Raw genomic sequence first — 24401 nt, forward strand, 5'->3', positions numbered from 1 at the left:
TCTCAGGCAATGGAAAATGGGAGTACTTCAATGACAGCACCTTCAGGCCTGGTCTATACTAGATTAAAAAAAAAATGAAAAATGAAAAACGATCAGTTCTACCACAGATTCAACTGAATCAGTTTGTAAGAATTTTTATTTGTTAGGATTCCCTAGTGTAGACACCACTTCAGAGTGCAGAAGCTCAAGTAATGCACTCTGGCCAACAGATAAGTACTGACTAGTTAAGAGGGAGCAGCATCCATTTCTCCTTGGGAGGGTCACTTGCAATCAGGGATGTCAACGGGAAGAGAACAAAGGAATTCTGGAAGAAACACCTACTTCCCCCTGCCACATACACGCACCACAAAAAGTCAATCAGTTGTACCACCAGATGTCAGCAATCTAATAAGGGACTTGGCTAGATCTGTTCCAAATTTGTTTATACCAAACTTTGAAAAACCATCATGAAAGGTTACCAAAACCAGACACAAAGTCTACTAGGCTGACCTTTACCATTATAGTGACTAATGAAAAGAGAAAGGATATACCCCTCAAAAAGATTTGTTCTTCCTATACCAATGGGGGATAGGATTCCACAAGACTGACTTAATCTTTCACAGCAAGTAATCATTAATTTTGTTGACTAGAGTTATGTCACAAGAGTCAATCATAATTGCTGTGGACGACACTGGGTAAGTGCTACCATAGGAGGGACAAAAGTGAGAAAACAAGTCAAGGAAAGGGAGACAAATAGACACCATTCAAGAACAGAATGAACCAAGGAGAAAGACTAGTTAGCAGGAACTGAAAGTTAAAAGATTCCGCTGAAATAAAATGTGACTAAAAACAGTTTTTCTCCTCTTCCACCCGTTTGAAAGAATAGAAAGGGGAATCCCGCACCAGACAAAGAACAAGGAGGCCGAGTACTTGGCAGCCTTACAAAACAGTAAATGCTCATTCTTAAGCCGTCTTACATTTGGAAGAAAGAGCAACACAATGATCTGGACCCAAGAATGATTTCAAGACAGCAAATATGCACCTCCATCCTCTCAGACGTATTCCTTCAAGATGAGAGTTCTTACATACATGACACCACAAGTCCAATTAGCAGCAACCTTCTCAGCAAACTGGAGGATAGACAGGCTTTTCAATATACCATACTTCCTAGAGAAAGACTACAAAGGACTAGATATAATACTTCAGATCAAAGGTGTCATACTCACACCCCATGGATAGGATCTGGCCCATACAATATATTTGTAAACAACATGGGAGATTCAGAATTTGCAGAATCTAAGTCTTCATTTAAAAAAGCGTTTCCAGTGGCTGTAAAACAAGTATTCCAAATGTCAGACTATAAACCAATGCAGTGTCAGCCCAAGTCTGCAGAAACCTTGAAACAATGGCTCAAAAGGTGTGAACTCCCCACTCCACTAATTTCACTAGGGTATTCATTCTAAAACCTAATGATATTTCAAAGTGTAAACTATCTATCTATCTCACTACTTAGTTTAAAAAGTGAATGAGGAAGAGTTGGGAGTTGCTGCAAGGAAGGAAATGCAAAAAGGACAAGACACAGGGAAGCAAAAAAGAAGGGGAAAGGAGGATGGGGAAAGGAAGAGAAACAAAGGCCAGAAATAGAAGTGTTTCTAAAGGTTAGCAAATTTTCCCCATTCAGTAATAATAATGAATGCAACGATAAAGCATTGAACAAATTAAATAATAGATCAGTTTAGTTACTACATACCATGCTTGATCTCTGGGCAAACCTCCCATTGAAATTAATAGAAGATATGCTATGGATTGAGGAGAGTAGTCCCAAATTTTTACTGCAACTCAAGGACTATAATTTAAAAATGGAAATTAGCCCTCTACAGAGAATGGCCACACACAGTCTTTCACATGCCTTGAAGAAGTACATGTCACTGATGTGTCATCCCCCACACTGTGAATGCTAGTCTCTTAATGGCAGATGACACTTCAGAAACACTACCCCTGTTGGTCAGCAAATTGAGACACTGAAGTAGTATTTTTTAATTGATGGGTCTTTTAGACTAGTACAATTAAGAACATACTGATCCCAAAACTTAAACTCTAGTACCATTCATAAGCCTTCACTGACTTTAGATATCCAACAAACAAGACAAAAAATGTTGAAACAAGAATCTGACTGAAGGGAGATGGGGGGAAAAAAATAGAAGACTTACAGCATGATCCAAAGCTTGCCAAACACAGGCTTTGATGATTGAGGGAACAAGTTCCAAAAGCATGTTTTTTAATTGTGAATGCCCTGCTACTGACCCCATGAAACCAAGTGCCAAGCATTAAACAACTGAAGCACTCCACTGTGCCTTCACTATAACTGCATGACATAGGAAAGAAGGCAATCTTTTAAACAAATGAATTGCAAAACATCTCAGATTTGGGAATGTATCAGTAGCACCTAGAAATGCTCCTGAAACTAAACAGGAAACCAGTAGAGAGCATACAGCTGAAGTATTGAGTGCTCATGCCTATCCATAACACTCAGAAGGCAGGCCATGGAGTTCTGCACCAGCTAATGTCTACAGAGATTTCTCAAAGGCCACACCACATAGAGCACAGGACAATAATCCAGTCTGGAAGTGACAAAGGCATGGATAACTCTGGTCAGATCCAGATCAAAGAATAATCAAGAAGTTGCAGTCTGTTACAGATGGAAAAAGTACTATGAGCTACTGCTGGTAACTCCACATTAAGATACAGCCAAGGATCCAAAAGCACCCTTAGTTTGCAAACCACACTAGAAAAGGGCAACCCTATACCTTCAATTGAAGCTGATGACAGTTTCCCTCTAAATGAATCCTGTAACCCACCAGCATTATTTCCATCTTGTACAGCATTTGTCACAGCTAGTTGGTTCCTATCCAGGTTCAACTTCAATAACCAAAGGCACAAATTCCAAGTTCTATTAAGAGAAGCAGCATCTACTTCCTAGTGAAGCTTTAGTCTTATCTCAGTATCCCACTATTTGCTTTAAAATTTTGAAAATTTAAATTTAATAATCTAAAAAATGCAGAATCCCTTGTTAAATAATAGCTTCTCTTTAAAGCTGTGTTACCGGCTTATTTTCAATATTTACTTAAATTTTTCATATTTTATTTTTCAAGTCCGTTAGGTGAGATTAGACTGCTAAACACAGATAAAATAATGGGACATCAATTTCTTCACCTGTAGGTCACCAGTTCAAATCTGGCCCAGGTGAGCAGCACTTAAGAGCAGGTACTATCTGATCATCATTCAATGGCCTAGATGAATGGGGTATCCACAGATCAGCTCCAAGTGGAAAGCTCACCATAATTAGCACCTTTGTTAGCAGTCTCCGGATAATGTAACAATGACAGAATGGGCATGGACAATGCTCCTCCAAAACACGCTCCCCCTAAACACAGCTGAAACACAATGTCAGAAGAGCAGGGGAAGCGCACATTGGTACTGCTTGAAAAGGCTCTATTCTATGGCTAAAAGGATTGCTTCAGTTTCTGTGCTGTAAGTCTGGCACAGAGGTGGGCAAACTGTGGCCTGCGTGCCACATCCAGCCTGCGGGACCGTCCTGCCTGGCCCTTGAGCTCCCCGCCAGGGAGGCTAGCCCCTGGTGCTTCCCCTGCTGTCCCTCCTCCCCTGCAGCCATGCCGCCGCGTGGGCAGCGCTCTAGGCGGCAGGGCTGCGCGCTCCTGCAGGGCAGCGCAGCAGCGTGTCTGGCTCCAGCCAGGCGGCACGGCTGCCAGACATGCTGCTCTGAGTGGCATGGTAAGGGGGCCAGGGAGTCCCAGGGGACAGTTAGGGGACAGGGGGCGGTTGGATAGGTGTGGGACTCCTGGGGGTCCTGTCAGGGGATGGTTGGATGGGGCAGAGGTTGTGGGGGGGGGGGAAATCAGGGGATGGGGAATGGGGGGGGGGGGGGCTGGAAAGGCGTGAAAGTCCCAGGGGGTCTGTCAGGGGACAGGGAGGGTTGGATAGGGACGGGGGGTTCTGAGGGGAGCAGTCAGGGGGTGGGAAGTGGGAGGGGTTGGATGGGGGTGGGGCCAAGCTATTTGGGGAGGCACAACCTTCCCTACAGTTTTGCAACCCCAATGTGGCCCTCGGGCCAAAAAGTTTACCCCTCCCTGGTCTGGAACCTCTTAAAAGCACAAATTTAAATTTACCACACACACCTCTTTAATTTACACTGACCTTTTTCTAATTTAACAGCAACAGCAAAGAACAGAAAGCTATCTCCAGAACTATTTTAAGTTAGGACCTCACTTACATTACTTACCTAGACTGTAAGCTTTTCAGACCAGAGACTGTTTTTGTTATGTTTGTACTTGCCTAGCAAAACGGGCTTGGACCTCTAGACAGTACCACAATGTAAATAACAATGGTCTCAAAAAAATAATGCTTTCCAGTTACATTCACAGATTTGAAACAAAGCAAACCATTTGCCTTAAAGAGTCATTGACAAGCTTTTGAAAGGGTATTTAAAAAAATGAAATGTTAAAGAGAAGTGAGAACAGAGTACTTGACCCTGTTCCTTCCACTACAGAATCGAAGAGGAGTTACACATTGTTTCATGCAGTGCAGGGGGAAAAAAAATTGAAGTTGCCTAAATTTAAGTGAAATAAAAACATTTTTGGAGAAGAAACAGTCCCTTTTGTATCCTATTTAAAGAAGCCCTGATTCAACTTTTCCTTTGGAGCTAATCTCCAGACTCTAGAGTGTACCTACACTGCAAAAATTTGTGGTTTTCTGCAACAGTACAGAAAAAGCTTATTAGTGGGGACAAGACCCAGTAATGTTTTGGCTGGTCATTTTCAAAGGGATACCATCAACTTGAAACATGGTCAATTTATAAAGCAAGTTAAATGCATCTTCAAGTACTACCCCTACTCCCAAGTTCCCTCTGCCAATTTTGTAGTTTTACTTCACTTTTTCCTATATTAAGTATTAACTATATCTCTTCCTTGCTGATGTGTGAAAGATTCAAAACAGGAGATTGAATGATTAGATAACACAATTGAGGAAACCGTTGATACACAGAGAGCTGTCAAATGCACAAAGAAAACTGAAAAGAAAAGTATGTATTTTCTCTTATCTTAAGCATAACTAATCTTATGCATTACAACAGTAGGTCAAACTTAGTCAGAAAAATGTGTTTTAACTTTGTGTCCTTTTAACACAAGACCTTTGAATTGCCGAATCATCCCACATTTAGATACTAATACTTACGTTAAAATAAAAAAGTATTATGAATAAAACTAAGCATATCCTATGCAGCTAATTCTAAATCAAAAACTACTGTAACTAATTGGTAAAATTACTCAGTTATGATAGGTTCTTCTATTTTTCCCCAGGTACACTAAATGGAATGGAAAGCTAACATGTTGTTCTACCTCCAGAAACAGTTACCATTTGTGCTTGTATAAGTTGTTATAGCAGACTGTTACAATACTGGCTCACTTTGACAGAATTGCAATATTATGACCAAATGGTGATCTGCTGCTCAAAGATAAGTGCAGAAACAATTTGAGTGTGCATTTGCTAAAAATAGGCATAAAATTAAATTTATATTTTTCAAGTACCAGGCTAACAATATTTCATTCCCATAAGTTCATTACTATTATAGGAAATAAAGTAATTAACACCAAGCCCACCAAGTGGACTGAGGCCTGTTATCAGGCTCCAACATTCTAAAAAGAGTAATTTTCTAGCCTTTGATTACTAAGAAAGCCTTCTGAATGCAACATAGCCTTCATCAGTCTGTAGACATACGAACTGAAACAACAGCTCTAATGGCCAGATTATCCATTCCAGTGGTAAAAGCCACAAGAGGAGACTTGTTGAGAAGGAATTTCTGAGAGAATCTCTTCAGATTCCCATGCATCATCCCATCAGAGGCAGGGTCTGCTCTCCAACCAGACAGTTCCTCTGGGAAATTCCACTTCCTTCCTGCTGTACGCAGACAACTTAGATCAGTTGGGATACTCACCCCCGCCTTCCTAAACCACCAGTTTCGTACAGAGTCCTCCACTGTAGAGTTTGCTCATCCCATTGGTATCATGGAGCACATAAGAGACCTATCCACTTTCATTGTATTTTCTCCATTTAAGCCTATTTGAACATATCAGTTTTTACTTAAGTTCCTTCTCATCCCTATCCTTTTGCTTTGGATTTCAATAAATAGGAGTGATTAGAAACCGGCATGCTTTGGGAAAGTAATGTGAAAACTTCCCCACATTATTCAATCCTAACCTGAAACATTCCTCTGGTTCCATTCCTGGCTTCTCTCAAAGTAAGGCTGCCAAATGATAGCTATGTAATGAGGACAAATGTCTACTGAAGTTTAAAGTGATTCAATGATGCTCACTCGCATGGAATGTAAACCAAGGATCCAAAAGTGACAGTGAATTAATGTACAGAGTGCCACCTTTCCTTATATAGGGGTACACTATCAAGTTACTAACTGTATTTCCCTATGTTGCCTATACCCAAAATTTAAAAATATTTTAAATAAATTCTTTTTCCACTACTAATACTAGTCTATTTTTTAAATTTCTCTCAGCTCAAGCAAGATAAATGAAGTCAGTTTTAGTCTTGTTTATAATCAGTTTCAAGCTCTCAATGCTGCAGTGTTTGAGGTGCAAATAATGCAGATAAATGTTTAACAAGAACCATTTTTTACTTAAATATTAATTGAAACACTTCAGTTTATTGTGGGCTTTGAAAGAGCTTGATTTTGTAAATTATAAGGTATAAGTCTTTGAGGGGGGGAGGGAGAGAGACTGGGGGGGAAAACACTCCTATGTGAAGATATTTTACCTACTCTTATAAGTAATACCTAAGTTTACTGTAAAAAAAATAAACTAGAGATTTGGGGAGATTGGGCCATCCTCCCCCCACATTTTGTTTTGTGTATTTGAAAGTTTGGGAGGTTTTGTATCATTTGACTGTAGTCACCTTTCCCTGTTCAGTGTGTCTTTCACACACCAATAGAAAAGGAATAATTTTTTTAAAAAAATCGGAAAAAAAAAATACAGCTTTACAACCACAAAAACTGGCAAAAGTACTCATGGCAGGTTTAATACTGGAGACTAACTCTTTTTAAATTAATCAGATTTCAAGTTGACAGCACACCTTTAAAAGGCAAGTAGTAATCAGACTTCCGGCCAACTTACTCTGGCAGCATTGTAGTACAGCAACAAATACTCACTGTACCTTTACTGAAAAGATGCATACTGACTTGGCATAAGATTTGCTTCTTCTGTTTCCATCAATCAAAACAACAGTACTTAAAAAAAAAAAAAAAAAAAGGATGGATTTACTTTTATGAATAAGAGGGTTTCAAAACTGGCTCAGGCTCCACCCCCCCTTCAGACCATAAATAAGGTTAAGCCATCCAACAGTATGACTGACCATTTATTTCACTGGGCATAATATAACATGCCAGCTGAAATTTAATTAGCTCAAGATTCCCTTATCAACTGGCCACAGTTTCCTTTCTCACAATGCCATGGCTATGTGCCAGCTATCTTAACAGCAATGGAACAACTTCAACCTAAATGAATAAAAGCCTGATACCCTTTACTAAAAACAGATCAAATGTTCTAATGAAGCACAAGCTGTTTGTTGAGTTTCACTATTGTGAATGTTAGCTGAATGGATGTTTAAAATGAGAGTGTAAAAAATTAACTCAGGATTTAGTAAAACTGACCAGGAACAGCTCTGAAAACTTTTCTTGCCACTACATCTTCTCCTCTTTCCACATCTACAGGATCTTTAAGAATGCAGAGACATCTATTGGAATTTTAGTGGAGGATACTTGTCAGTATGGGGGTACGGAGAGTTTTAAGACCTACAGAAATTAAAGTTCTACATTACATAACTTCCAAGCACATTCAACTCCTGAATACTATCAACTTAAATTACTCATAGTTATACCAATTAAAAAGCTGATCTAGCCAAAAATATCTGCAGCCTCCTGAACTGCAGAAGTACTGCAAGGTCACAGATCTTGGCTCCACAACAGGTCAACATAGTATTCACAGGAAAGGCACGTCAATACAGAAATCTCCATCCCCTTGCTAAGAACCCCAAACTATTAACCGGACAATTGAAAATGACAAGTGGAGGGCTGTGGGGTGGGATCCCTCAGTAACTGGGTTTAAAATATATTGAAATTGAAATCTTCGGTCCATGTATTGCCCATTAGAAACTCTACTCCAGCTAACTACCCACTCCCTGTAAAACATAGTAGGGGTCCCTAAAACGGGCATTGCACTCATCTGAAATTGTTTTCAAAATCCTGACTGACATTTACTGAAATGCAGGATAGCATCAGTCTCTGGTCTTGGGAAAGAAATGGTGCAGACATTCTGTGGGTCCTCAAAATTCTGAATAGCCTCTACTGTAGAGATCAGAGCTATTGTAGGTCAGTCACCATAAAAAGTAGCTTTTAGCTCAATCACGCCCTAATTGTGTTTGGACTATATTAACTGAACTATAAAAATAATCGCCAGTCTTAAAGAGTTGTTGTTACTGCCCACTAGAAATTTGAGATGTTACGCTGTAGAGTTTTGTAATAAAAGGGATTTTGTATTATTTATAGTCAAATTCCTATAAAAATATTAATTTTGAGTTAAAATTGCTCAAGTATTTACTCCCAATGCAAACAACGAAAAGTAATGAAATCCTAAATTAAAACAACACTGTTAAGCACATAATGGCTACCGAGTTCGTCTGCAGTCACTGCACTTGAGTGTCCAGTTCAGGAGCTTTCAACCTGAGATTATGACCCCAATTTGCCAGCAGTTTTTGCAGGGTCATGGGCCAACTAATTCTGATCTTCTACTGAGGATTTGCTCAGTAAAATGCAACCAGTCATCCTCAGAATCCAGGAGGGGTATCTTAAATGACTAAGCAATAAGCACTACAGTGCCTCCTTTAAAGAGCTATGAAAAACTATGCAAAAAGGAATGGGATTTGAAAAGGTCCATTGAGAGTGAATATGGAGTCCCTGAAAAGGGGGGGGAAGGCTGTTAAATTCATATACTATTTATACCATCAAAAGGAAATCTATATTCTAATAATTTGGCATTCTGCATTACCAAAACCCATCCAATTATAGGAATAAATATTCTCTACATCTCTCCCCCACTTCCAAAATGGACCTTATTTCATCCTCTAGTTTGTTCACATGCAAATGAAAAATAGTAGCCAAAGAAACAACGTTAACAAGAGGCATCCAGAATTATTATGGATAATATATTATAATAGAATATCCAGTATATTCATATAAGTAGCAGAAGCTGGGGAATTCACATAACTTTCTTGTCCATTCATTGAAAAGGTCTGTTCATTTGCTTGTCTGTTAATTTAATATATTACTTTATTAGCATTAATATATGGTCTAATCTGTAAGTCTCTTTCTGGTATTACCAAGCGCTTCCAATCATGGTTTCAGAAACTCCAAGAACCGTTCATCTGCTTACATATTAGTTATTTCCCAAACAGCAGAAGAGGTAGAGGAGCCTTGATTAGAGTATTGAGGAACATGGGTTAGATCAGTGGTTCTCAACCAGGGGTACACGTACCCCTGGGGGTACACACAGATTTTGCAGAGGATACATCAGCTCATCTAGATATTTGCCTAGTTTTATAACAGGCTACATAAAAAGCACTAGCGAAGTTAGTACAAACTAAAATTCCATACAAACAATGACTTGTTTAGACTGCTTTATCTACTATACACTGAAATGTAAGTACAATATTTATATTCCAGTTGATTTATTTTATAATTATATGGTAAAAATGAGAAAGTCAGCAATTTTTCAGTAATAGCGTGTTGTGACACTTTGGTATTTGTATGTCTGATATTTTAAGCAAGTAGTTTTTATGTGAGGTGAAACTTGGGGGTACACAAGACAAATCAGACTCCTGAAAGGGGTACAGTAGTCTGGAGAGGTTGAGAGCCAAGGGGTTAGGTTACAAAACCTACTTAAAGCCTTCTTTTCAGTCAGAGTTTTCTGAAGTGTTATTCTTTGTGGATAAAATATGTTTGGCCTTCACCCTAAGGAGAGATTTTCCAAATAGTTTATTTTCCGAATAGTTTTAAGAAAGCTTATTTAGCTGGTTTTTGAATTATTAGTGAGAGAAGAAATAACCATTCACCTGAAATGTTGCTTCTCTAAAGGTATGTTTGCTTAGATTCCTACTCTTGGATATGGACTCCTGGCCTTCATAACAATAAGAACAACCTTAGCGCTCAAAATTTCTGGCCCTCTGAGGCACAGCCAAAGAGAAATTACTTATCTGCACAGTAACTCAAGTTTGAGATGTGTTGTACACACACACCATGCTTGGATAGATTGGAATCTTTTGGCCAGCAGTGTCCAGTAGGGCCAAGCATGCACTGAGTGTCTTTGTGCTTTGTACTGAAGGCATAAAGGTAGGTCTGGCCCAACCACCCTTCAGTTCCCTCTCCACCGCAAAATACAGATGCTATAGAACTCCATAACTGAAGGGATCGAGGGTGGGTCCTGGAATATATATTTATATGGAGAACAAATAGCTAAAAACTCCAGTTACAAACGTTTACAAAAGTTTAGGCTGGAAATTAGAAGGTTTCTAAGTATCAAAAAGAGGAGTGATGTTCTAGAACAGCCTTCCATTATGAGTAGTGGGGGCAACCAACCTAACTAGTTTTAAGATGGAGCTTAATAAATTTAAAGACAGGATTACATGACTAGGTTGCCTGCAATAGCAGGAGGCTGGACTTTCTGATCCAGGAGGTCCCTTCCAGATCAGGAGTTATCAATTCTTTTTTGTCAAGGTCCAAATTTCTTGTTCAAGTATAGTCAAGGTCCAGACTCCAGAGAAAAATAATACAAAGAACAATAATAATGATGATAATAATAAGTAAATAAAAAGATTTCATGGTCCGTTCAAAAGCTTCTGGCAGTCCAGATTTGGCCCACGGTCCACCTATTGACTACCCTTGCTTCCAGTCCTGCGTTCCTATACAGGTAAGCAATTGCTTTTTCTTCAGGTGCTATATATAGTCCACTCTTAGTGATTCGGAAGCCACGACCCAATCTAACAAGGTGAATATGGACTTCATCCAACCCTCCATGCAACATAGGCGTAGTCTGGCATGCAACATAACAGAAATGCAATAAACCATGTGGTCCAGTACACTGTGACAAGTCCTTCCCGTTGTTTGAGGAACTGTCTGAAGTCGAGTGATGAGCATGGACATGGTCTCCAATTTCCCCTGAGGCAGGCAAGCTCTGACTACACTGCAATTAAACAGCTGTGGCTGACCCATGCCAGCTGACTCAGGCTAATGACCTGTTTAACTGTGGTGCAGACTTTCAATCTTAGACCCTTCCACTGAACATTCATGCTGAGCATTCTGAGGTCCAGAATAATTCCCCAACTGCCATTCTTCTTAGATATGAAGTAGTATTCGAAACAGAAATATTTTCTTCTGTATTGTGGAGGAACCTCTTCAGCTCAGAGAGGAGAGAGAGCTCAGCCAAGAGATGACTAGTCTCATGTGAGGGGGTGCCTGAATAAGGACTGGGAAGGTGGGCTGTGGGTAGATGTAGTACAGAACTGAACTGTATAATCAGAAGTAATGATCTCTCAGACCCTGGTCTGTTATAAGTAAGGCTAAGATTTTGTCACGATTATTTTTAGTAAAAGTCACTGACAGGTTACGGGCAACAAACAAAAATTCACGGAGACTGTGACTTTAACTAAAAATAACCATACAAGCTGCAGGGCAGGAGCACATGGCCCCGGCAGCGGCCCCTGCCGCGTGGCTATGTGGGGAGCATAGCCTCGGCTCCAGCCCCAGCCCCAGCTTCTGCCATGGTTTCAGCTGCTGATAGCTGAAGAAGTCACAGAGGTCTGGTAAAGTCACTGAATCCGTGACTGCCATGATTAAAATGTAGCCTTAGGTATAATGTTCCATAACCCCCAAAATAGGAAGAGGAGGTTTCCAAGAATTTTAGAGAAGGAGGAAGAGGAGTCAGAGTCATGGTCAGTTTGTAGCTCTCACCCAACAAATCAGAAGGACTGTTTACTGGAAAATTTTGACTGTGAAGTGATAGTAGTTGCTGTTGATCTTTTCCCCCTACCTCTCTAGATCTGTGCCACTTCCTAAGAAGCTCTGAGAGTTTCTGGTAACAGAAGGAGCTTGGGGGGTTGTTCTCTGCCTTGAGTAAGTCTGGGACATATCTGCAGTGAAAAGGAAGCATGCTGTGTATGCACCCAAAGGTAGTGCAGAAATTCTTAAAGAGCATGGAGGGCATCATCTGTCTTCCTAATGAATAAACTGGGGCCCTCAAGCAGAAGATCCTCTACCATGGACTGGACCTCTCTTGGGATTACTGATGTCTGGAGCCAGGATGAGCGCTGCATCACCACTGGTACTGCCATAGAGAATGAAGTAGCATCTGCAGCAGCCACAGATGCGCATAAAGACACTTGCTATTAACTGACCTTCAGTAATTACAGAAACTGTTCTCTATGATCTTGTGGCAATTTCTCAATAAAGTCTGCAAATCCAATGTAGTTGAGAAAAAAAAAATACCATTCTACGAGTGCTCGATAATTACAGATTCTCAACTGCAAACTTGGAGATAAATAATTTTTATGAGCAAATGGATCCAAAATGTTTGGACCTCTCTCAGTTAGGGCTATTTTAGAGTGATGCTGTCTGCTCTTTTTGTTTGCAGCTGCTACTACATGAAAGCCTTACTACAAGATCAGAATACAGATATACAGCTCCCCCAGAAGACACAAAATACCTTTTGTCAGCTTTCTTGGCTGTTGGGGCTATAGTAGCTGGCATCTGCCAGTTTTTTCAGGTTCTAAAGGGACCTCATTTATTGGGACAGTAACCGATCCTGGCACAGACTGATGTCCTCCTCCTCTTGACGTTGTTCCTCCTCAGAGGGTTCTTCAGGATGCTGAATCTCAAGAGGGGTTTCTTAAGGCTGAGCAGTTTTCTGCCTCCAAATAAACACTCTCTCTCTGGGATGGTGTATGTGAAGTGTGTTTCCAATAAGGAACCCCGGGGCTCCACTATGGCTATGAAAGGGCATTATAAAGGAATGAGATAGGACCTCAGTGGGATGGATACCAAGGCACATGGAGGAAGTAGACTCTTACGATGTGTAGAATAGGACGACACTCTGGAATCACTCTCCGAGTCAAAATCTGGAGGAGGCCTCTAGGAAAATAGGTGGGCGACTCACCTTCACTGTTGGGAGTCTGAAGTAAGAAAGATATTCCCATCACCAAAGGAGAAGCTGCAGAGGAAGCAGTGGTTGGTCATAACCCTCGCAGTCCTTCAGAACCATGAACCTCATTGGTCCCCCTCAGCATCAGTACCAATGTAAAACAGCTTGTTTTAAAGACAAGCTGAGACACTGGCAGTTGGTCTCAAAAGGAGGCGGGCCCATTTGTGCCTCAAAGTGAAAGGACCAAAAATCTTTTCAGACCTAAAGGAATTCTGGCCTGATTCAAGCCACGAGCAAAGACCTAGTCAATATGCCATCTTTAAGAGAGGAAAAATAAGTTTTCATCTAAAAGAAGTTTATAAAATTTTTCTCCACCAATAATTCAAACATGAACTAGACGCCAGAAGGGGGCTGCACATCACAACCTTTGTGGGAAGGAGCAGGGTTCTTTCTGAAGGAGCAGGCAAAGAACAGCAGAAAGTAGGTCATACTTCGAACGTTAAACAAAGCATGGACTGAGAAGAGGGGACAAGATGCCAAGAAAAAGAAGAGGGCAAGGAGAGGCTGAGAAAGGATACAATGGGACTGAGACGTAGTGTCTCTGTTCATTCTACATTAAAGTTACAAAAGTTAAAAACAATGAAGTAAGGCTATGCAAAAGTATATGTTCTTATAACTAACCCACATTGCCTCTATTGTATGTTAAAGTACACATTATCAATTTAACTACTTACAAAAATATTACACAGATATACAATGTGGTTATGTCAGTACTCAGTTTACACAGTAAAATGCAGTTTTTAATTGCTAAACCATTGTTCACAAAAATGAGGACAAGCAAATGGCCAAACATTCTTTTTCTAAAGAACTGGGCAGCAAGCACACATGCAATGAAGAGAGGGTCATTTGAGGACCCTATTTTTAAAAATAAAAAAGTTCTTTACCTATATAACCACTTTCGTAAAAGCGAGGATCAGGGTGAATAAAAAGTGAGTGAAAGATAGACTAAAACATTCACTTTAATGCTGAATTAGCACGGTTTTTGTGCTTAACATATAAACCAGCCTCCTCCCCCACTGTAATTCAACCACTGAAGGTGGAAGTAGACACTATGGTAGAAGTGGACACTATGAGAACCTATAAGTTTAGGTCACATCTATGCCTTGGGGACTACACTAGCATAGCTACGGTGCTGTAGCTATGCTAGCATAACCCTGTGCATACACAGCCTATAGTAATGAAAGGGATTTTTCATTCTCTGTAAGAACACCACCTTCCCAAGCAATGGTAGCTAGGTTGACAGAAGCAGTCTCCCATCAACCTAGCTACACCTATAGCAGGAGTTTAGATTGGCATAGCTACATCACTCAGGGATGTGGATTTTTCTTACCCTTGAGCATCAGAACTATGTCAACCTAAATTTTATGTGTAAACCAAGATTTAGCCATCTGTGATAGGATGAAATAACTGTGGCGGTTGTGTCCAACCCCTTGCCTTACCAAAAGGAAGAAGAGAGTGAAGATCCAGCTAGTCCAGCCACATCACATTCTGGAATATGAAATGTGCTTTCAATGAACTACCACACAAGGAAAAAGATTTCTCCATAGCTTTGGATAAGTAAAATTTTACCAGAAAGGACTACTAGCAGACTGACAGCAGGAGATTAAATTATGACTGAGTAGACAATATAAAAGAGGAGTATAGTAGGGATAGATTTGGGGGCATATGTACTGTAAAAGTTAGGATATAGATGCTGGAGTTTTCGTAAGATTAGATTGGATTTACTAACTTTCTAGAAATAATTTTGATTTCGTAGAAACTAACTTTCCAAAAGTAGTAATATGATGTAATCCTACTAATGTAAGCAAGTTCTACAGACTGGGAACAGAAAAGACCTTTTATGCAAAGCCTGCTCTGTGTAATGGTTGGAAAAGATCAGAATCACAGCCGAAATTATACTGCCAAAAAAAGAAAATCCCCAACTTGCCAGGAATACCAATACCAGGAAAAACAGTGAGGATAGTACTCTGACACATAATTAGATTCTCATATGGTGTAATTTAGAGAGAAAAAATATGAGGAGGAGTCCAAAACAGCATTTTGTCCAGAATGCAACTTGGCTACAGACTCAGAATTAAATCCAGTGGTACGTGCTGTATCACTGGATTTAATTCCCCATAATACTTAACAATTTAGCAAGATAATGGTAATTTTAGAAATCAGTACATTGTTACACTTAAGGGTTCATAACCAATAGTCCAGAATCTCCAGTCCACAAAGTTCACTTTCCACTATTTTTGTGGTGAAAAGTGAATGTATATAGTGCGAAGGACCCAGGAGATTGTCTCTAGAGAATGCCCCCTGTGTAAGGGGAATCTCCACCACCAGCTTAGGAGCCTTCTCTGCCAATTCTACTGCACCATGTGTTGGAGTTTTACCCTAGTGTAAAGAGAAGGAGGAGGCACTTGGGCAGGCAAGGGGCATGTCAGAGTGGGGCTCTAACACACCCAATTCTCCACTGGACTAAGGACCCTGAGAGACCTTACATCAACAGTGTAAATTAAACTTGCTCACCTTGCAGCTTTAACGTAAACGAGGACAAAATAGCTGAGACCCCACCTTTTCGTTCTGTGTTTGTATAGGGCCTAGCATAATGTGGTCCTGCTCTCTGAGTAGGGCCCTAAGTGCAGCAGAAATACAAATATTAAGTAATAATAGGCAACCAGGAAGCTACAGATGATTCCCTCCCTGTCTCCCCTCCCCATTGCTTCTAAGCAGAACTCAAGTGCAGTGGAGAATCAAGCACAATTTGTTTTAAATGTGCTACCCACTTTTTAGTCACTGCTCTAGGAATACATCCTTTCTGATTTTAAAAAGGGCATGCTTTGAAAAGAATGGTTTCAGAGTAACAGCCGTGTTAGTCTGTATTTGCAAAAAGAAAAAGGAGTACTTGTGGCACCTTAGAGACTAACCAATTTATTTGAGCATAAGCTTTCGTGAGCTACAGCTCACTTCATCGGATGCATATGCTGTAGCTCACGAAAGCTTATGCTCAAATAAATTGGTTAGTCTCTAAGGTGCCACAAGTACTCCTTTTCTTTTTGAAAAGAATGGTCACATTTGTACCTTATCTTTGCAAAAGAGTATACTGTGAAGTTCTGACTACCTGAAGGTCATCTGAGAAACCTGAAACTTTCACACTGTGATGTTAAATGTGATCAGGAATGCAAATACAGCAGATGGTTTGAGGAAGTTGATTTTAAATTGATCTACTTAAACCAGCCAAGCCCCTAATGTAAATAAACTCTTGTTTAAGTTTAAGTCATTTTAGTTTGCACAGCTAACTATCAAATTAAGGCAAACAAGTGCATCTGTTAGGCATCTGCACTGGTTTAAAGTAGATTTTAAAATAAATTTAAACTGACTTAATTAAACTAAGCCTACTAACTAGTGTAAGAAATATTTTTGAGGTCATGTCCACAAAGCCACACTCCCTGCAATGTAAAAAAAGTACAACAGATGAGTACTGCATTTAATTGTAACACATTATCACTTATATTAAATAAAACTTTAAAAACTTAAACTTACTACACCTCTTGATTTTGTTCTACAGTCTTTTCGCTTCCTGGGCTGCACCTCCCTTTTTTTATTTTCCCTGTAATAGATCATAAATCTCTCTCTTCCTGCGTCAATGTCCGTCTCTTTTTCTCTGTCCCTCCACCTGCTTATGTTCTCTACCACCTCTATATTTCCTTTCTTCTCCTCTCTCCCCCAAAATATCAGTCTACCCTCCCTAACAGACCCGACCTCTCATTCCTCAGGCTAGTAGATGTTGGGTAAACATTTCAAGGCCCAGCTACTACTCCTTTTCTTACACTTAAGGCTTGTCTACACTGGCAATTTACAGCACTGCAACTTTCTCGCTCAGGGATGTGAAAAAACACCCCCTTGAGCACAAGTTTCAGTGCTGTAAAGCACCAGTGTAGACAGTGCACCAGTGCTAGAAGCCATGCTCCCACTGCTGGTAGCTATGCCTCTCATGGAGATGGATTTTTTAAGAGCACTGCAAGAGCTCTCTCCCAGCGCTGTGCCATGACCACACAAGCCACGTTAAAGCGCTGCCACAGCAGCGCTTTAGCATTGCCAGTGTAGACTAGCCCTTACTAAATAGCCTCCTAGTGGTAATGCCCCCCCGCCCCCAACCACTATATAAGCCTTGACTGAATCTGAACTGATGATCTTGTGAATGGTCATGTCAACTGCTTAGTGAGGAAAAACTTTCAGTACGGAAATCAATTACTTAAATGTTTGGATGTTTTTCAATAGTATTAGCCATTAAAATGGCATTTTGTCCTTTCATCAGCAATCCACTCACTTCTGTAAAGGTACCCAGCTATTAGCTAAAGCAGAGAGTTTTTGCTTTTGCATCTCTAGAAAAAAGAAGGTAGAAGACTGAGAAAGGTGTAAAATATTACAGCTGTTTTCAACCAATGAAACATTTATGAAACTCAGCATAATTCCTACCCTTTTATTACAGCAGGCTATGGACTGGAGTCATTTATGATTCATTCCTTCTCCTAACAGAACAAGTTTGTTTACAGGGCTTGGACCAGTGCTGGTCAAAGATTCAATAAAAATGCTGTGGTGACTTCTGTGCCAATATTCACCTTCTCCACACCCTCAACAACAACAAAAATCATCAGTTTTCTAGACGCAAGTACAAAAGGCCAGACGAGATTTTACTGAATCAGGTTATAAGGACTGTTTTGACTAGGTGTCTAAACATCAAGGTTAGAGTCAGAAAAATGTAAAGAAAACTGCTGAAAGACAAGTACATGCATGCTTTTTTTTTTTACCAACATAAAAAATACCTTCACTATTGAAGAGACAATTCTGAAGGCCAACTTTTAGTTTTGTATTTCAAAATTTTTTACAAAAATCCTATTTAGGGACATCACTTAATAGATCTACTTAGAGTACTTGTGCTACGGGAGTATACTGCACCAGACCTTGCCGGTAAAGCAGAGCATTCTTGTCCTGCCAGAGCAAAGCCCAACTCTAAAATGATCCCTGTAGCCCAGGGTATTTTATGCTGATTTACCTACTATGCTGTTAAAGTACTTCGTTATGATGAACATTATAAGGCTTCTTTTATGTTCTCCATACACCCATACTAAGCAATCCAAAATATTACAGACATAAATATAAAAAAACAGAATGTTTGGAAGGCAAGACTGCAACTGTCCCTATAACAAGCGAAGTGTACTTAATACAGTAAAAAAATATGCAAGCTATAGCATGGCAAAGTGCATTATACCAGATACCCATGTATGTTGGGGCTTACACAAAGCTGGATCAGTAGGTATAGCTGGGAATCAAGCATAATCACACTTCTAGTGTGCCATTGTTTGTTTAAAAAAAGAAAAGCAGTTTTTGCTACCCAAAAAAGCACACTTTTGGTGTAAGGACTGTTCAGAACAGGGCTTGAAAATTTACTAGACTACAGAGTACCCAGAACTAAGCCTGGTAACCAGAGGTCAAAATGAAAGGTGCCCCACCAACAAGGCCAAATGGCAGTTCCCCACCCCTTAGCTCTCTGATCTGCCAGGAATGTGGATGCTCAGATTCTTACCATATTGCAATTTCCTCAACCCTGGGACAAAAAGAAGGGGGGAGGAAGAAGAGACTCATTTTTCATAACAGTTTTATGTAACAGTTGTATAATAAATGTGGAGCCTTCTTTCCCTCCTCCTATCAAGCAGCCAGTGGTTGGAATTGTGTAAGAAGTCTCCACTACTCTACCCCTCCCTCACGCTCTACTTTTTGGGTTCTCCTCTGCATTTATTACACTGCTGCTGGCTCTGTATTTATTACATTGCTGCTGGCGCACAGCCAGTCCCCCTGCTGTTCATGGGTCTCAATCATCCTCACACCTTCTCCTCTTTGTCTCTGCCCTATCACCTTGTGCGTGTTCCATCTCTACTATTTCCCTCCCCAGAACTGTACTACTCACTCAGGTGATCCAGATTAGCATAGTGAAACTACTCTTGCCAGACAGAGAAAGCACTCTGAAGGAGTGGCACAAGTGCAATTCTGTACAGTTCATGGAGGCTGAGGTACGAAGAAATAAATATTAGTTTTCATAGCACGCCTAGTCCCTGTTAGCTGTGGGAGTAAGTGAATAAACTTGGTTCAGAAATATACACTAGACCAAATACCTTGGCAATTTTAACCTTCCTTTTGAGACTTTTTCCTCTTCTCTCCTTTTGTCTATCCCCTAACCCACTCAAGAGAATGATTCTTGTCAATTCACTGACTTCCACTTTGTCCCTGCTGAAGTTGCTGAGGGAGTAAGTTTACCCCCAGCAGCACAAGCATTAGCCTCTACTATAAGGAGAGCAAGGGAAAAAGAGGGGAGAGAAAAGCAACCTCTCTCTAATCCCTATATCTCTTGGAGGGATCTTGTCCATAATACATCCCCAGAGATTTCAGAAGGTATAGACTGCATCCAAGTAGGACTAACCACATTCCATCAGTCTTATTCTTACTCCATTTAGAACTAACTGCAGGAAGGAATTCTCTCCTGCCCATGTACATCATTTCACAATGAGCCAGGTGGTTTCTGCCGTGGAGGTGTAACCACCTCTGAAGCAATAGGTATTGGCCACTGCCAGAAGCTGGTAGGATACCAGGCTAAATGAACCAATAGTTTGATGCTGCATGGAAACTCCAATAGTCCTTCCTCTAAGCCCCAGTCTTGCTATTTACAACACACTACCCATCTACCGTAAATTGCAGGATTGGGGTCTGAATTACAAAAAGGCAGAGGCTATGGATAATGCAGGATTACCATTCAAATATTATTACTCCAATTTCAAATCTAACTGCGACAGATTTTAGGAGGCTGTTTTGTAATATCTTAACTTTGAGGATTGTTTGAGGGGAATACTTACTTGAAGGATGAATTGGCTAACAAATCCCACACTATGGAGTTACACAAGAAACCCACATAATCACAGTATGTCAGCCAGCAGTTTCCAATGTAATAGCCTTTCAAATTAAGTGTGAGGACACCAAGGTACAAAAACAAAATTCCACACATAATTTCCCTGCTGATGGAGAGTATTTAATTTACTAAATCCAAAAGAAGTCTGGGGCTACCCCACTTCCAGTTTCTCCCTCTCCCCCATAGCTTCCTACTAGCTGATGCTCTGCAGCAACAAGAGTCTGTCACAGTGCAACAAGACACACATTGCTTTTTAGCAGTTCACACTAACATTCTTATGTTGCAACAGAAGTAGCAAGTTGTCAGAGATTTAGGTGAAAATGATGTTTCAACTTTTTTGCAAATGTTTAAAATGTTTGATATTTTTTCTTATTACTAGTCCTTTATTAAACTTAGAGATGTCTTATACAGTATCCTGTAAAGGCTGTGATTTTTTTTCCTTTAAGAACCCAAAGAAAACAGTTGCAAGTCAAGATGACTATGACAAGAAACTTTGAATTCCATGTTAAGAGGGCTAGTGTCTCAACCAAAACAAACAAACAAAAAAAAAAACACTAAGGAAAATATGAATGTACTCATTTTTGGCAAAACTGGCAAGGAAAACGTCTCAAACAATCACACCTTTCCCCTCCTTACCACTTACATTTTACAGTAGATTATAAAAACAGCACTTCCTGATGACTCCACTACAGGTGAACAAGTTACAAATTTTTTTAAAAAAAACCTGGATACTTACCCAATAATTTCTATTTTGTTGTATTCCTACGTGTGCCATATATTGTAACCTGACATATTATAGTCACTCTAAGCCATAGTCTCATATCTGGCAGTTTTATGCAAACGCTTATCTACAGCACTTTTTGTATTACTACACCAATCCAACTCATGGTAATTTAATAACTAATTTACATACATGCTAAAACCTCCACTGCCAAGAGCATATTCATAAGCAAACACCCAGTAAGTAATGCTAGAAGTATTCATAACAAGAATTACTATTTCAGAATTTATAATTGCTTCAGTTTATGAGAAACTGATCAAACACTGCTGTAACATGAGATCTCCAAAGTGATCAAATTACTTAATATCTAAGGGGAGCACTACAGACAGTGACCATCACATTCCAAATTTTCAGGGGCCACCAGTTCAAACAAAATTTAAAGGAGGATCATTTTCACCCTTGTGTAGAGTGTGCAGCAGATACAGTATAACTTCAGACTTGTCTTTTACTCATGAAGAAAAGGAAAAAACTCAAGTCAGTCAAATTAAAACTGCATCATTTTCAAAACTATTTTCCCACCTGTACTATATGAGTTTTCTACCACATTCAGAACAAAAAACTGCCCTGCATATAAGAGGATAGAGAAGAGGAAAATTAGAACTAACAAGTCCTGTAGCAACCTTGACATTCATGTATAATTAAAGACCTGCCTCATCTCTCTCATGCGAAGAGAGAGCTCTATTTGAAGCTGTGTTTCTGAAGCAGTGTTTCACAAACAAGGATTGTGCTGCATGAGTTTAGACATTTAATACTGTATTAGTTTTGCAACGGGAGGTAGCATTCATGAAAGCATGCCCACTGACTGTCCTAGAAATGGAAGTCAGCCACAGAACAGGTACAGCACTGACAGCAGCAATCACTGTTGTATGCAGCATAGTTTTAGCCATGTGGGTCCCAGGATATTAGACTCACAAGTTGTGTGAGGTATCTTTTTTTTTTTTTTTTTTTTTTAAATTTCAAGCCACACAAAGCTCTTCTTCAGGTCTGATTTTTCCCAGAGCTCTGTGTGGCTCAAAAGCTTCTCTCTCTAACCAACACAAATTGGTCCAATAAAAAATATTACCTCACTCACCAGCAATACACATTACTCCACCCTGACTTTAGGGACAACTCTCTAGGAATGAGAAGCTATTTGGTTTCCAGGACTATCCAATCCTTGGCCCCTGCCAAGCCTATGCTTACACTTAAAATGAGAATCTGAGAGAGTTTTAAACAGGGTTAGACAACACAGCAGTTAAAACGCTGTCCATGCAATCCTACTGTTGCTATTTCCAGCACAGTTTCTTTGGTGCTGCACAGGGACAAAATTGACTAAGATGCTCAATACTGGTATCAGTGGCGGTCGCCTGTCAGTGGCGTTTTTGACAAGAGGAAACAGACTACACTATTTTATTTTTCAGCTCTCACTTGAATTGCCCCTTCAGCGTGTGACAGAAGGGCCGCGAGAGGCGATGATCTAACGCATTAACCAGGGCGCTGCTTGGCCCCAGAGGAGCTGCTAGAAAGGGGGATGCGCGCAAGAGGAGGAAATGGGCGAGGAGAGAAGCCCCAGGTACTGGGGAGCTGGGGGTCGAGGCCGAGCTGCAAGTGTGTGAGCGTGAGAGGGGGAGGGAGGGAAGGAGGGTCACTCACTTTCGTCCTGCCGTTGATTTTGTAGTTGCCCAGCTTGCCATTGCAGTGGCGGATGAGATCGTCCATGCTGTTCATGAGGCGCCCGATGGTCTGGCAGCCGGGCTCCTTGCCCTCCACCCAGGTGATCTTGTCCCCGCGGATGTCCTTGGAGGAGTCGCTCTTCTGGCTGACCAGCTGCCCGTCGGTGAAGCGGCCGGTGTGGTGCAGGGCCCGCACCTCCCGGGCGATGCGCCCACCCACCTCCTTGCCCAGGAACTCATCCACCACGCAGATGCCGTGCTTGTTCATGCAGGGCACGATGTACTCCAGGGCCAGCCGCTGCGGCACCAGCGACTTGGTCTGCCCGTTCGGCCGCAGCGCGCCCCCGCCGGCCCCGGCCTGGCCCCCGCCCGGGTACAGGTTGGATTTGTCCCGGTAGACGAGCCCCGCCTCCCCGGCCGGAGGCGCCGCCTCCTCCTCGGCGGGGGCCGCCGCCTCAGACAGCGCAGCAGCGGCAGCGGGAACATGGTTGTTGGTCAGAGGCGCCGCAGCTTCCTCCTCAGCGCCGGGGCCCGCGCCCAGCGGCACCTTCTTAGCCCCGGCTCCCTCCTCCCTGCAGCTGCCGCTGCTGCTGCCGCCGCCGCCTGCTCCCGCGGCAGCCCCAGCGTGGTGCTCGGCAGCGCCCCCTGCCGCCGCCGCGCCGCTACCGCTGCGGCAGATGAGCTTGTGCTTCTTCCAGTCCTGGCGCTGGTGCTCCTTGCTGCAGTAGAAGGAGCTGCGGCAGCGGCCGCACCGCAGCAGGTTCTCCATCTTCCCGCACAGCTCGCAGTACTGCCGGTCCCGCTCGCTGCCGCCGCCGCCACCTTGGCCGGCCCCGCTGCCCACGCCGCTGTCATTGGCCATGGCGCCGCCCGCCCCTGGTGCTCCGGGGGCTTGTGGCGGGCAGCAGCGCTCAGGCGGACCGCGCTGGGAGGGAGCCTGGGAGGGCGGGTAGGTCTTACTGCATCATGGCCGTCCCTGCTCCGCGGCGGCCTCCGCTCGCCTGCCTGCCTGCCTCCCTCCCGCGACGAAGCCCGGGCCTCCTCCTGGGTGGGGAGCGGGCACCCGCGGGAGCCGAGGCCGCTCTGATCTCCCCAAGGGGGCTCAGGCTCGCCACCGCCTCATCGCTGCCCCGGCGAGGGAAGCAGCTGGGAGTGCCGGGGCCGCGGCCTCTCCCCTCTGCGCCGGGAACTAGGGTCTCCTCCTCTTCCCGGTGCGGGTCGGCGTCTCCTCCCTTCGCCTCGCCGCTGCCTGAGTCGGAGGGGGGGGGGGTGCAGGGACAAGGAGGAGGCGCCACTATCTCTGCCCGCTTTGCACGTACGCCACTTCCAGCCAGCTAGCGCGGCTGGGGCGGGGCCGCAGAGGAGGGGGGAGTGCGGGCCAGCTCAGCACTGCTGCAGCGTTGGGGGTGGGGCTGTGACACCCCTCCTGAGGGGTGGTTTTAGTTCGTCAGCCACCTAAAGGCCGTGATTTGTTTGTATTAGGGCAGATGGGGTGGATTTTGCCCTCAGTCACTTTAAGCAGCCCTGCCAGGACATGAGTAGACGCCCCTTTGCTCTCTCTCCCAAGCCGAGTTGGAGCTGAGGCCAAACCAAAACCTTGGAACCAAGCACCCACATTTTACAAAATTATGTTCTGATCTCAGTTACCCCTCCCCACTCCTCTGTGCTTTGCGCTGCTGTTTGCTAAATGAACTGCAGTTATTTATCTAATAGCA

The 24401-nt window shown here is 42.2% G+C and overlaps 1 protein-coding gene across 1 annotated transcript in view; it reads right to left on the minus strand.

The window, feature by feature from the left end:
* The window catches only part of EGLN1 (egl-9 family hypoxia inducible factor 1), a 46494-nt gene extending 22552 nt beyond the window's left edge, over positions 1–23942 (minus strand). The window contains exon 1 of the mRNA XM_074948835.1: positions 22667–23942. Coding sequence (XP_074804936.1) covers positions 22667–23548 — 882 coding nt within the window. The 5' untranslated portion in view covers positions 23549–23942. The remainder of the gene's footprint in view (positions 1–22666) is intronic.
* Positions 23943–24401: the final 459 nt, after the last annotated feature.

Source organism: Natator depressus, chromosome 3 (genome assembly GCF_965152275.1).
Source record: "Natator depressus isolate rNatDep1 chromosome 3, rNatDep2.hap1, whole genome shotgun sequence".
Lineage (NCBI taxonomy): Eukaryota > Metazoa > Chordata > Testudines > Cheloniidae > Natator > Natator depressus.